The sequence below is a fragment of the Protomyctophum bolini genome (assembly GCF_963924005.1).
Source record: "Protomyctophum bolini genome assembly, chromosome: 23".
Lineage (NCBI taxonomy): Eukaryota > Metazoa > Chordata > Actinopteri > Myctophiformes > Myctophidae > Protomyctophum > Protomyctophum bolini.
Genome location: NC_137884.1, coordinates 11,923,369 through 11,938,857, shown reverse-complemented (window position 1 = coordinate 11,938,857; position 15,489 = coordinate 11,923,369). Strand labels below are relative to the sequence as shown.

The window sequence follows — 15,489 nt, the reverse complement described above, 5'->3', positions numbered from 1 at the left end:
TAGAAAGGGCCTGTTGTTTTTACAAATGTCCAGCAGAGGGCTCTATATGACTAGAATTAAGTAGACAATGGTCATCTCGTTTTTATATTGAAAGAATGGGCAACGAAATGAGAAGGCTAATTCATTAGTTACTTAATTAAGGCGACTCCAAACTGATTTAGTAGAAATGTAGTAGTTAATTTAGTAGCTCGTCCTATTTTTCACAGATGGGTAGGCTACAAGTAACTAGGGATAGCTATTTGGCAGTAAATAACATCCTCTATTGTAAGTATAACAGTGGTTCTCAAAGTGGGGCCCGGGGAACCCCAGCCAGGGGTCACCGAGGTGGTTCCAGGAATCCAGGGGGTCCCCAGTTAAATGACTGATAGACAGTAAGGAACCAAATTACACTTAAGCTACAAGTCAGCTCTGAGAGTCTATGGAATGGCAATGGTTCCATTTGTATTGATTGATCAGATTTTCTTATTTCACATCATGTAGAATGGGTAGGCTATACATTTCAAACGAGAGCACAAGTCAATACAAAAACGGTTACTTTGTGGACGAACCACATAAAGCATAGCTCTGGTCCATAGCTGCGTTAGAGCTATATGGACCAGAGCTACTTGTTTACTTGTTGTAACAGGGTCCAAATCCGTATTACAGTCAGAGTTAAGGGGGTCCGTGGAGAATTAATGCTAGGGGGAAATGGGGGTCCTTTAAAAGTAAAATGTTTGAGAGCCATGTTACATGGCATAGATAAGATCCTATGCACTATACAAGTCGTTTCGTGTCAGAATCGATAAAAGAAATATGACACTGACAGACTGGCAGTCAGTTTATCTTGATCTAGCTCTGGTCTGATTGATTGGTCCGGGCTATAAACTGCGTTTTGGGATGCAAAATACACCTTAAATCTGCCTAGACCAGAGCTAATCTTGATCCAACTCCAAGGCTACAACTTTATTTAAGTTTTGGAGAGTAATCGCCTTGTTCTGGCGTCACGTGCACACTGCACTATAGTAGTGCACACTGCACTGTCTGCACAGTCAGGCGGTGGGCCACTGACTTCTCTCACCTGTTACAGAAGCGTGGTGGTGGTCATGCACATGCACGACACCTGCAGACGCCCTCCTTCTGACCGCGACCCGCCTGAACTCCTCCGTCTGACGGGTGTCCGCGACCGCGCGGGTCGTCAGAGTGATGCTGTGCCTCTTCTTTAAGTCAAACATGGCGTGTGTGAGAGAGTCTGAGAGTCAGGTCGTTCTTAATTCCCGATTCCTCGCAGAAATACGCGTCTTAAATGTCTACCAGAATAACTGTGACCGACAGCTAGCACTCAGGAGGAGCACACGTTATGGTCGAGCTCAGACAGTCATCAGGAGTTATTGGTACCGCCCTTATTTTAAATGGCCATTCTCCAAGACCGCTTAGCTGTGGGCGTGTCCACACAAATGGGCGTGTCTGCAGTGCTAGGATGTTTACTTTGATTGCTATTTAATTAAAAGTAGGGAAAGTAGTATTTATTTATTTATTTATGTATAAACAAGTGCTGTGTTGTAATGCATTTTCAGGTTGGATAGGCCTACCAATTCATTTAACCATATATGTTACAGCCACAGTTCTCAAAGTGGGGCCCGGGGACCCCCAGGGGTCCTTGAGGGAGTTCCAGGGGGTCCCCAGTTAAATTATAGTTTGGAACCAAATGGACCCTTGTTATGGGTCTAAATTAACATTGATTTTACAATATAAATTGGGGTCTCAGAGATAGAAATGCCATTAAATGGGGGTCCGTAGACTAATGCATGTCAAACTGGGAGTTCTTGAGAAAAAATAAAGGGACGCTCCGCACACAAACTGGGAGTCCTTGAAATTGGGTTGAGAATCACTGCTAGAGCCGTAAAAATCTTCTCTTCCATGGCATATATTTTCAAATGGGGGGTCCGCAGGCTAACTAGTGTCAATTTGGGGGTATGAAAAAGTTTGGGAACCACTGCTCTACAGCAATCAGAATATAGAGCTTTAACTTTTTAACAAAAACGTTTTTGTTTTGACCAAAGGATAGGCTAAATATGCGTGGTGGAAAGTAAGCACATGTACTCAAGTAGACTACTGTAGCCTACATGGCTACTTGTTTTGAGGTAGGCCTACTTTTACTCCACTACAATTATTTTAAAACTTTAGTTACTTTTGTAGATTTTGATTAACATTACCACCCAAACTCTGCATTCCCCAACTATGGGTAATTTTATTAATTATTTGAAAGGCATAGGATTTTATGAAATACAGTAAGACTGACAATTAAATTAAATGGGCTATTTCATAGTATTGCTTACTGACGTTTGTGTTCTTCATGTGTCATCATACAATTCACCCATATCATCCGCCAATTAAGGATATTCTATACATTTCACATTTGAGTGATTGCCAAAATGCCATACATTCTCAAAAATGCATGGACAAACATATACTATATGCCCTATCAAACAAGTAACCCCCCCCCCCCCCCCCCCGACACAACCCTTCTTCAAAGTAAGTCCTCAGTTCTTCTGATTTGGGGCCCAGAGAAAATCTTTGAAGACTATTAAGATATTAAATACCCTACATTTTGAGAGCACTAAAAGGCTAATCATTCAGGACAATAGTTCCCAGTCCTCTATAGGTCCATTCAACTATACTGAACTATCAAGAGGGCTCTTGCATATAGGATAAGAAGAGCACTGAACTGGGCTTATATTGACCACTGCTCTTCACATATAAATGTAACTTAAAGGACCACTTCACCACTTTTCAACCTATCTTCATATAATAGGTCCTCACTAATAATTATAAAAAAAAATCTTGTTTAAAAAGATACCTAATGATGATGTCACTGGAGGACGGTTTCTGAACTGCCCACAGCCCTCCTATGAGACAGACTGAGTATAAAGCATCGTGCCATTTCATCATGATTATTAGTGAGGACCTATTATATGAAGATAGGTTGAAAAGTGGTATTCGTCGTTTGAAGACATTAGTTATAGTTGCTTTGTTGATTTTGATTGTTATTTTACAAAACAGACAGATATACATTAACTACTTCAAGTAACCCTACAGTATACTGTAAAGTTCACAACGGGAGTGACACAAACTGCGCTTGTAGATCTGATATTTTCAACTGATTTTTTTTATATATATTTCATACATTTGAAAACTTGTGAAATGGGACATCCGACATTCTGCATAATGACTACTTTCTACTTTTGGTATACTCACCACGATACCAATACTTTTGTACTTTTACTCAAATAAAAATGTAATTCCGGACTTTTACTTAAAATAGTATAGGCGTGTGACATCGTTGTTGTTTTTTTGAGGGGTAGCTGGGCGGACAGCCAACTGGAGGTGAATGTAACAGAGTAGCCCCGCCTGTAACCCTAAGTTTATTAATATCTCCCCTGGCCAAGGGAGGATTCCCCTTAGCCTAGCAGTAGACTAGAGGTTGTATTGGGATTCCCATGCAGGAAATTCTGAATCCAAGTGGTTATAGTTGTAGAAGCACTATATGTAAAAGCAGGTCGATTTAACTACTGTATATCTGTGGCAATATTGTCCAATAACTCTTACAGCTGTATATGCTTTTGAAACACACATAATGTGTGTGCGTGCACGCACACACACACACACACACACACACATCATTGAATTCTGCAAAGTCATTTTCTAACTTAGGCATATTGATTGTATAGAGCGATTAATACAAAATAACTCAACTCAACGACACTTACACACAATAAACATATTTCGTGACATGAAACAATGACTTGATACATTTTAAACAGCATTAATGAAGCGATGAATATACTGTACATGTAATTGTGGATAATAGCTGAGGTAAGGGACAGCATTTACTGAGGGTCTGCTCACAGTATACTCAGTACAATCACTGATGATATCGCGATCCATTATCCAGCAGTGTCTTTTTATTTACTGTATATTTGAATGTGTGAAGGACCCCACAATGTATACTGATTTGGCCGCGGCCTACCTGTAAAAGGGACAGGGACATAATCCTGCTCAGTTTGGGTTTGAGAAATATTCAACATATTTAATATCTAAATGGTTTGACAATTGTATACAGTATAAGTTTAAAGTGGTTAAACAACATGATAGCATGGTATGTAGTTATTGATCATTCATCATGTATAGTGTTTGTAGTTTCAGCGTACGGATATTCTACTGTTTGACGGATGATAGGTTCTCGGTTTACTTATGATGCCAGGTGACTAGATGTATTACCTCGTGTTGTTCTTGCTTACTGTAAGTTACTCTGGATATAGAGTGTCTGCTGAATGCCTAAATTGTAAATTGTAATTGTAAACTGATTTAGAATTTCCCTGGGTGCGTCCCAGGACTACATGCTCCTCCACTGTTCCTCCACTGTTCTCTTAGGGGATGGACGGATTCATCGCTCAGAGTTTACAGATGAGGTTCTGAGAGGAGTCGGGAAGGCAGTTGATCGTGGGTGATGGCGGAGGGCCTGTGGGGCTGAGGAAGCCAGGGCAGAGGCAGTCAAGGCAGGCTTCCGCTGCATGGACAGCAGGATGGAGGCTCCCAGGAGGCTGGCACAAGGCTGCAAGAGGAGAAGAGGCGAGAATGGCACAGCAGAGACTAGAATCTTACATCCTTCTGTGAGTGGCGCACGCAGAACAGAAAAATGAAAAGTGTTGAGCCCAAACCACACCAAAGGGTCGGGGTCAGGACAAAACCCTTTTTAAGGTCAACCACACCAATGCAAACTCATTGCAGCCCAATGAGTTGCATTGGTGTGGTTGACCTTAAAAACCGTTTTATCCCTACCCGACCCTTTGGCCTGGTTTGGGCTTAAGACACAGGGTAATTGGGTCTGTCACAATGATTACATGATCACCTAATTGCGATTATCTGAGATGATCGCAATTATAATTGTCATAAACATTTTGACTTTTTTTAAATTAAAAATGTATTATTATTTCAAAACATTTATTTTTAATTGACAACTTTTCATCAATTAAAAACAACATTGTATCAATTAAAACAATTCTAAGAAAACTCTAAAGTATTTCATAAATGCAATTCCTAACTCACTTGTTTCCCAACTACCGTGAACCAAGATACTCATGCAGCTTTAAATGTATTGGCTTGATAGACACCTGGGGTCATCATTATATCCATGCTACAGGGACAAATGTGTCTGTGGCAAGACGTGGCCTCGTCCATGGCAAATTTGTTATTTTGTTTTTACACACCATTATAATGGTGTCATCACTCAAACAGTGAGGCAGGTTGGTTTTGAAAGTGTAGCAGTGGCTGAGTCTGAGCCTCTGCCTGATGGCCTCAATAGTCTAATATCTCCCCCAGTCCATAGGGATATCACTTTGGTCTAGTCGTTAAGATGTTGGACTTTCACGCGGGAGGCCCGAGTTCGAATCCCGGGCGTTACAAAAGCATGTTCTGACTTGTCCATTACATTACATTGCAAATAACCCCATGTAAAGTGTGACACCATTGTGGTTTTGGTGGCCGCGCATGAACATGGTCAATAGAAGCAACATATGGCCGCGTGGCGTGGTGGCCTGCTTGCAGTTACCTGTGATGTAGCTACCACTGGTCAAGAGAAGCAATGTGGCCACTGGCCGCGTGGTGGCCTGCTTGCAGTTACCTGTGATGTAGCTACGGTTGTTCCACTCAGCTCTGAGGAGGCTGGGTAGAGCGGCACTGTGGCAGCAGACTGCTGACGATCTGGAAAAGACTGTCAACCATTAGATGAACACACAAAAGAGCACAACGAAAGATCATAATTAATTACTTCCTTGCCTAGAGAGAAAAAGTAACTTGACTTACCCCCTCATCGATAGGTATAAGTGTCAATGGTCAAAAGAGATGGGGACGAGAGGCGGTTTCAGTTTCATTAACCTCTTTCAACCTGGCGTCGCTATTTATTCAGTATAGCTGAAGTATTACCCAAATTTCTCCCCCCGTGCCAAATCTTACATTTTGTTACAAACAGATGTACAAGCTCACAATGCATCATGTGACACGTTGCAGATCTGCTATTTTAACAATTCATCACACCATTAAGTATGGTCATTCGTATGAACTGGCGAAAGAATTATGAGCATATCAAGTTGTGGCTTCTATATTGTTTAAAGGAGCACTCATTATGAGATGGCACAATTTCCGTCTACTCACTCTGTGTCTCACTGGTGGGCTATGGACAGTTCAGAAACCCTACCAGTGACATCATCTATGGAGATTCCATAATATAAACTACAACTTTTCTCTTCCTGGAAAGTTAGCATACAACTATAATAATAATAATACCGGTAGGTTGAAAATGGCCAAAGTGGTCCTTAAACACTTTGACTCCTGAACACGAGTTACATGAGTTAATTGACTGTATAGAATTGCTTCCCTCCCGTTCACGAGTTGTTTTCATTGTTTAATCCACGTTTTAATACGTTTTAACTAAGTCATACAGGGATTCCACCGGACAGAGTGGGATCGGTGACGCCTTTTGATGAGGTGACGCGTCATCGCAAAAACATCTGTCGCACAGGCATGCAAAGGGGAAATTGAGGCCCAATTCTATTTTTTTTTATTATTATTATTATTTATTTATTTTTTATCCCACGATTTTGTAACCCATTTTTCACCCCTGTGTCAATCATCTAATGTGATCCTGGGCTCTACACACCCTCCACCAACCTAGTCCCCATATATGGGGGACAAGGGGAGAGCAACGGACTTGAACTCATGCCTGAGTGTCCAAGTTGCTCCTTTACACCTGACAGGGGGGAGTTTCCCTGGTTGGACGTAGCGCGTGGAAGGAACACGTTATTCCAACCAGTTCCTTTCCCCTCCATCAGGCGCCCCGGCTGGCCAGGGGGAGGCAGTTTAGTGACCAGGATTACTGCATGTTTTTTGTTCACCCTAGCGGGAGAACATGCAAACTCCACACAGAAAGGCCCTTTCGCCAACCCCGCCTTCGGGTATGGGCACTGATGACACGGAGGAGGAAACACGCCGCCAGCACCCACAGCGTCCCGAGCGGGAATCGAACCCAGGACCTTCTAGCTGTGAGGCGGCGGTGCTGCGCATGCGCGTTCCATCTTCGCTCTATTGTTGTGATCGTCACTTTGGAATACTTTTCAACACTACGACAAGCGATTACACCGTTTTAAAGTGGATTTTCATGACAAGCAACGATCAAGTCGGCAAAGGTTAGTGTAAACACGGCAGGGAGCTCTGGAACACGCTAGTTTAATCACCGCAGGGAAACTTAAGGAAACACTAACGTGTTGGATTGGACGTGTTGATTTGACGGCAGTTTAGTTGTTTTAGTTTTAGTCACATTTTAGTCATCTGAAATGTTTTAGTTTGAGTCTCGTTTTAGTCGACTAGACTAGATATCATAAGATTTTAGTCGACTAAATCTACAGTTTATTTTGTCTACAAAAATATATTTTGGCATCATAATGGCTGATTTTACACTTGGTTTGCATGCTGAAAAAGTGAAAATAGCCGATCTACAAGCTCACAACGCATCGCTATTTTCAAAGCGCAACACCCGAGTGCAACCAAATAAAATGACTACTGGATCTCTTCTCCACTATAGTCCTTCCCTAACATTTTAATCTAGTTTTTTAATTTGTTGACGAAATTGTCAATAATATATTTAGTCTTAGTTTTAGTCACCATAGCTTAGTTTTTAGTTTCCGTCAGTGAAAAAAGGTAGTCGACAAACATTTGTCGTCATAGTTTTGCAGGTCGACGAAATCAACACAGCTGAACGAGTGATTGAAGAGCACAAGCATTGGAACTGAGCGGTGAGCGCCACCCATTCACAAAATACAAGGACACGCAAAATACCCTTAATTTATACATAATATTTACAGTATATTATATGAATATTAACATAACACTGTACAGATTCAGCTTTAAAATACTCAGTATTTACACGTGCATATAAAGTGCTCAAAAAAAGCAAAAACAGGCATCTGACACATTACATTCAGTGGGGAATGACATTTAACAGTCTGCCAGGAATGCACTGCAGTAAATTCCTTCATTCAACTGTTCAAGTGTGTACATTTGTGCACGCTCAAGAGTTACAGGTGGATAAATTCACACTGTGGATTTTACTGTGTGGATGCGTGAACAACATGGTATTATCACATGATTGGTGGAGTTGGCAACAACCCCATGTCAATTATGAAACTTGGGCCACAATTGTGATCCCTGGAATCCTGCGATGTGTTATTAAGCAATTCAATATTGAGATATGTTGTATGCAGTATTTAGGCTAAAAGTATATCGCCCTAGGACAATAGAATGTTGAGGTCAATCTTCTCTGTGATATCGAAGGACTTTCAGACTTGCAAGGTGCTCCTTCAATGACGTTTAATCCTACATTCAATAATACAAATGGACAGTAGTGGAGGTATTTTTTGGGAGGAGGCCGTAGTTTAGTGGTTATCAGAAGGTCGCCGGTTTACCTCCTGCATGGCCCACAATTTTTTTTTTTTTTTATATATATATATATATTTTATCCCACGATTTTGGGATGGAGGGGAAAGGAACTGGTTGGAATAACGTGTTCCTTCCACGTGCTACGTCCGGCTGGGGAAATTCCCCCCCTGTCAGGTGAAAAGAAGCAACTTGGACTCCTCATGCATAGAAGGAAGCATGAGGTCAGTCCGCTGCCCCCCTCAGGCTGGCCAGAGGGAGGTAGTTTAGAGACCAGGATTACTGCATGTTTTTTGTGAGGGTACCCCTACCCCCAGTGGGATGTCTCCACTCCGTAATTAGAACTCGTAGCAGTAGACATGGGGGCCATATTTTCGCCAGTGCTTCATCCCTTATGTCTAAACTTCTTTGCCTTTTTTTTTTTTACAATTTTGAAAAACATTTAAAAAAGTTGTAACTTGTAGATTAGCTATTTTGAAGTATTAAAACAATGTTTTTCAAAATCGTGAGAAAAAAGTCTAAGAAGTTTATAGGGGTACATATACATATACAAGACTAGTTTATCCACTCGACAAATCCGGAACGCCCATACGGATGGCCCATAAGTCATGAGCAGCACACAGTTTAATGACCTTAATGGGGTGTTACTTTAAGTTATTCATTGGTGTATTTGACTGGGGCAGAAAACATTTGACAGACTTGAGGTCCTCTTTCATCACGCTTAGTTATTAATTTGGGTCTGGATGTACAGTAGGACAATTAGTCCCCAGTATTGGATGTTGGCGTGCGTGTACTGTGTGTGTGTGTGTGTGTGTGTGTGTGTGTGTGTGTGTGTGTGTGTGTGTGTGTGTGTGTGTGTGTGTGTGTGTGTGTGCGTGCGTGCGTGTCTCTAGGAGGAGTGGGGTGGTCACAGAGAGGAGATCACACTGGTTTCCTTCCATTAGCTCAGCCCAAATGCCTGCCAGAAAGTTAAATCTAATTAATATGTCTGATGACACTGTTTTTTATTCTTTATCTCTGACAATATATACATTGCCTGAGCTAATAAAATATTGGATATCCTGCTAAGCAGAACACGAGGGACAAGAGAAATAGCCAGGTATAAATACAAAAAAACAATGGAAAATCAACCTATCACAGTGATCAAATTGCAGTACCTGTCACTAACTGTATGTCGACAGCTCTTGGCGCATAACCATGATACATGGTTAAATTAGCTTTATACTAGCAAATGATGTACCAACTATTCTCTATGAGCTGCAGAGGGTTGTTTGAAGCTGACTTTATACACTGTCGTATATATAAGACGGTGGTGCACATGGTCAACGTAAAGGGCCAATCGCAGACATAAACCTGCAAACCTGGCAATGGACTTGCAAGTTCTTTGAGGTCACCGTTTGAACAATTAACAGGCCGGAGGGGACGCAAACTGAACTAGAAAAGGCTGCACGAAATAATTAATGGAGGGAGTGGTGTGCAAAATGTGTAAAAGGACTCTGACTTGTCATTTGCCTTAAACGCCATGTTGTTGTGGGTGTGTGGAACATGAGGTGGTCTCAGTCAGAAGAAATGAAGGGACAAATAGGACCACGCCATTGGGTCGATGGTGGCAAAGCCAACTCCCAAAGGAGCCAATCAGAAATCTGACCAAAAAAAAGAGTTGCCTGTCAAATGTGTTTTTCCCCATGTTGCATAATACAAAGCATTTGTTTTTTAGGCAAGAGGGTACATCTGTCAGTAAAAGACAATAGTCAACAGATTTGAATAAAACAAGTGTCCATTGACAGAAAAGAAAGGAAAGAATAACAGTGTAGGCATAAAAGAAAACAACAGGGAAGGGCGGACACGGCCCAGAATTCGGCAGGCAGCATATAGCAGGCCTGCCATTCTTCGGTTGGAGGCACTGCATATGGACAGTATCTGGTATTGTCTGGTCATTGTCAGTTCCACTGATTTGGGCCAGAAAGAACCAATACAAAAAAACAATGTGAAGACGGTTGGTGAGGCCGTGAAGAGCAATAAAGAAAGTCCAATGATGAGAAGAGTCGTGTTTATAATAGACAAAAGGCAAGTGTGATCAGCCATAGCAGGCATTGTTGTTACTCTGTGCAAGTATAATAGGTACTAATAAGGCACACACATATACACAGGGAACACGGTATCATGTGTGCAGGACAGTACACCGCAAAATCCGCAAAGTGTCGAAGGGCAAGCTTGCCGGTGTTCAGCCTAAATCCCGCTGTTCTGACATGAGGAGATCAGATAGTGGCGCGTAACAAAAAAATGTCAAATGCGTAATTCCACGACGAGAAACGGCGCGTATACGGAATACATACCCGCTGAAATGACGCGTTCGACGTCATTGTTTCCGCATCGTCAACATTCGCATAGGAATACAGTAGAAGACGGGATATCTTTTGGTGCATTTTATGATTTAAGTCACACCAGAATAATGGGATTCAGGTTGAACGCCGGCTAAGCTTATCTTTAACTTAACTCTGTTAAATGAACACAGCAGACTTTGCTGTGTAGTGTGTACTCACTGTATGACCTCAGCTGTGGAGTAAGCAAAACCTCACTCTTCTGACCTCAAACTCCCTTCAACGAAACCACTGCCATGAGTTTATATAGCCTGACATCCGAGACCTATTATGTCTTTGTTTTTCTCTCCATGAATTCAGATTTGATTGGAATATGAATTCCTGGTCGAAACGCTTTGTCACATTCCCTGAGTTTGGTGCAGCGCTGCAAAGCCTCTCTAATCATTTCATTCTCTGCTGTACGATCCTCTGCACATGGCCTCCGAGGTACAAGAGGGCGCTACAGTTAGAGTTGGAGGATAACCGTAAAGCACAGTCACTGTGGTGCGTCTCAATGGCCTTAAATGGCATCCACTCCTCTCAGGTGACCATTAAACCATTTTGGGGCGGGAACCCCTTTTGTTGTTTTAAGCATTATATTATACTTTAGCTATTGAAAAATAGCAGATCTACAAGTTAAAACGAGCTGTAGGTCTGCTATTTTTGAAAAATCGTAAAAATGTGGCGCAGATCTTTGAATATATATTCTTTCAGACTGAAAGAATATAGCGTAAGTCAAATGTTTGCTTCTGGGGGGTTCCCCGGAACGACATATTTTCAGATGGGGGTCAGCGGCCAATTTCATATAGTTTTTGGGGTCCTTGACATGGAAAACCTTGAGACCCACTGATATAGGAACATAGGTTTTTCTGAAAACGTAAAGCCATGATTTACAAGACTTTTGTAGAATCAGTTGTCAGGTCTCAATGGGTTCATGTCACGGCACCCTATGGTGCCACCACCACGTCACCCACTTTGAGAAACACTGCCATAGGTTATATCTATGGAATTTCCTTTCAAGCAATCCACCTACAGAGACACTGCACGAGGAGGGAGCCACTTCATACTATTGAGACACACCCTTAATTGTTAGCCATACATTTAATATCGTCGCTGTCGGGTGGAAATCTTGTACGTACAAAAAAAACGGACGCTTTTCAGGAAATGGAGAACCGTCATGGCTGTGTTTCAATGGATCCAAAGTAGCTGTGAGCTTGATTATTGAGCTTATAGGCTATTTTTGGCTATTTTCGCATGACGACAACAATTTGAGTGGAGCTATGGAGGAGGTTTCGGCCCGACAGCAATGATATGGACTATAGTGGACACTACTGGTCCTAGATGGGTCATGCGCCATGTTTGTGGCTGCACTCACATATACAGTAAAAAACATGTGCCTCGTGCCTGTCCTGGGGGGAGAGGGGTGAAGGCTTCAATTAATTTTCAATGGAAGTCACATGATTTGAAGAGACAGCCTTGTCTCGTGACTCCCCATGAAACAAGGCTGTCTCTTCAAACCATGTGACTTCCAAAGAAAATGAATTGAAGCCGTTTCTTCATCCCTCTCCCCCTAGCACAATCATCAGACAATAAGGGCCTTTCTCGGCCCCACCCTTCTCCCATTGTTTATATTGTGTTTAGTTTCCAAGATGGCCGCAGCACCAGGAGGGGGTGGGGCGGAGGTGAGCGGGTGGGGTCGACATATGCCTTTATTGGGCTGCGTTCACAAATTCAAGACACCACGCGTTTGTCTTGTCTCTGTGTTCAGACACAAGTCAGGTGTCAGACACAAGGCAAGTGTCTTGAATGCAGCCCAGTAAGGGCATATGTCGACCCCGCCCGCTCACCTCCTCCCCACCCCCTCCTGGTGCTGCGGCCATCTTGGAAACTAAACACAATATAAACAATGGGAGAAGGGTGCAGCCTGAGTGCTCTGAGTGCTTCCTTCCTCCCTATCGTTGTGACCCACAGTAGTTTCATGAGCAGAGTATATAGCACATGTTTCTCCTCCTTACAGCGAACACCAATTCATAGTCATACTCAAAGAGAAAGGACTGCAACGTAAGAGAGCATCCAAAACGTGAACATGCATAGCTCAAATAGTATGGCTATATTAAAGTGAGCCACCGGGTGGCGCTACGGTGCAGGCTGGACCAAAACACTAAAGGTTGAAGAAAGTAGTGACTGTACAGTAGCAACAGTGGACCGGGAACACGATTGGCCGTTGCCCGTTGCACATGATCATACTTGGAACGGCACGCATTCACGACCAATTGGTTTGTCATGTCGACTCGTAGAACCCTATGATGTAATATACACGTGCCAAAGACTAGGCCTGGCTTCATTCCCGGTCCACAGCAGCGCTAACATCACACTTGCTAAGCTCTTGATCAATAAAGAGTGATAGATATCAGGTTTCAAACACACACTGAGCATCCACTGTATCCCAGTAACTCATCCTCGACTTACTGGAATTATTGCGCTGTATAACATTTGGTTAACAGTGCTGTCTGTATATAACTGTAACTATTACCATTCAAAACAGAGTGAATATAACACTGAATACGGATGAAAGTAGTAGTAGTAGAAAGTAGTATATGTCGTGGCCCTCATTTAAGGTGTTAAATCAAAGTATCCACAAAATGTCCACCCTAAAGATGTCTGAATGTCCCTGTGTTGTCATCACGTCATGCATGTACAGTGGATAGGCAAAACTAAAAGCTTAAAAACCCTCTTTAAAAAGCCTCTATTAACATCCTGTGTAGAGTAGACCAATCAACAGTCTCAGAATAAAAGGAAGGCGGTGCCACTTGTGCTCCTTTGTGTCAAATCCCTGAGCAAAGTCTGAACATTCAATACCCATTGGCCGAGGCTTAGGCACAGGAAATGGAAAAAAAACTGGAAACCATTCTGTCCTCCTCTCTGTGAGCCCCACTCACTCCCCCCCTCTGTCCAGTGGCATAAAACAGAGGGATGATGGGAGCTGTAGTTTTATAATCAGTAAGGGCGGTCTGATGGGAAATGTATAGCCAAGTTGGTGGAAAGTAGGGCTGGGCAATTAACCGAAAATATATCCGACTTAATCTTGCTCATGTAGATGAATCGAATAATCAAGAAGCAGTTTTTTTAAATATATTATATCAACGAATCGACATGGAAATAACCCTGTGTTATGCTCAGAATGGTGTACAAAAAAATGCACTATTCTTTGTTATTTTTAATCATTCATCAATCGTAAATCGAGGCAAACGTTTGAAATGACCGTGACATTGATTTGAAGTCACATCGCCCAGCCCTAGAGGTGAAGCGGGGGTCAGTGGCGAGGCCGATAGGAGCTGTGGTACCTGGGGTAGAGTGGCGTGTAGTGGGACCCATGAGCGTAGGAGGAGGAGGAGGAGGATGGAGTATAGGAGCTAGAGGGCGTGTAGGCTGAAGAGGGGCTGTGGTATGCAGAGGAATAACTGTGTGGCGATGCAGAGGAGTGAGAGGACGAGTACGGGGCATAGAGGCCAGAGGAGCGTGTCAAGCTGGACAGGGGCCGCGACCGAGCCGAAGAGCTCCACGCGGAGTGCCTGGAGGGCCCCAGAGACGAGTGGTAAGGGGCAGAGGGGGCCGAGCTCAGCTGGCTGCCCCTGGTGTTGGTGGTGGTGGTGGTGGTGGGGGTGGAATAGGGGGACGGAGAGGGGTGTGCGTCAGAGGCGTAGTGCCTCGACAGGTCCGAGCTATGGGGCGAGGCGGCGGGCGAGAAGTTGACGCTGATGCTGTGGGAGTCGACCACATGGAACGTCCGCACGCCCAGCGTCCACTGGGAGTGAGCGAGGCCGAGCGGGGCGGCGGAAGAGGAGGAGGCCGGGGTCCAGGAGGGAGAGGAGGGCGCTTCCAGGGCCGGGGGGCTCCCCGGCGGCACCGAGGGAGACGTCGGGCTGGGAGGGGGCCTGCGCGACAACGTGGGGGAGGTGAGGGCGGAGGCCAGCAACGCCGCAGCCGCCGCGCCAATGGAGGAGGAGGACGGGCTACGGGGAACGACGTAATGCAGCTCGCCCGAGGCTTGACCGGCGAGGCTGGAGGGGCGGAGGCTACCGTGCGCCGCGGGCGAGCCAGAACCCTGGGTGAGGGCGGAGGCCGGGGCTGGGTGACTTACTTTGGGGGTGCTGGTCTTCCCGCGGGGCGGCTTGCCGCCGCCTCGCGTGCGGTGGCACACCTCCTGGTCGAAGGCCAGGTCCTCCAGGCGCTGGGTGAGCGCCAGCTTCTGCTGGATGGCCATGCGCAGCAGGGAGTTGAGCGTCTTCTTCTCGTCCTCGGCCGCGGCCAGCTGCCTCTGCATCTCGTCCAGCTGCGTGCAATACTCGTCACACCTGGACGCACGGGGGGGGAGGGCGAAACGGTGGGCGGAGACGGAGCAAAGTGCGGGAGTGGGGAGGAGTAAAGGAGAGGAGGCGGAGGTTACGTTCAGCAGAAACAATAAGCCACGATACAAGGAGAGAAAGAGAGATTGTTGGATTTAGACAAAAGTGTAGTAGGGATGTTAACAATTAAATTAATTAATTAACTAAAAAAGACTACCTTTTTTCACTGACGAAAACTAAATAAAAACTAAATACATTTTAAATAAAGACTAAATATATTGACAATTTCGTCAACAAAAATAAATTAAACTAAAATG

At 44.0% G+C, this 15,489-nt stretch overlaps 2 protein-coding genes across 2 annotated transcripts in view; both read right to left on the bottom strand.

Moving 5' to 3' along the window:
• Positions 1 to 3,262: 3,262 nt before the first annotated feature.
• The window catches only part of LOC308310787 (protein bicaudal D homolog 1-like), a 46,940-nt gene continuing 34,713 nt past the window's right edge, over positions 3,263 to 15,489 (bottom strand). The window contains exons 12-14 of the mRNA XM_080757219.1: positions 14,968 to 15,181; positions 5,660 to 5,739; positions 3,263 to 4,591 (exon numbers count right to left, since the gene is read on the bottom strand). Of these exons, the coding sequence (XP_080613345.1) occupies positions 5,686 to 5,739; positions 14,968 to 15,181 (268 nt within the window). The 3' untranslated portion in view covers positions 3,263 to 4,591; positions 5,660 to 5,685. The remainder of the gene's footprint in view (positions 4,592 to 5,659; positions 5,740 to 14,967; positions 15,182 to 15,489) is intronic.
• On the bottom strand, positions 13,018 to 14,925 carry LOC308310570 (uncharacterized protein; the record flags this gene model as incomplete). Its single annotated transcript, XM_080756956.1, has 1 exon — positions 13,018 to 14,925. A coding segment is annotated over one exon (786 nt), but the record flags the coding sequence as incomplete, so codon positions are not given.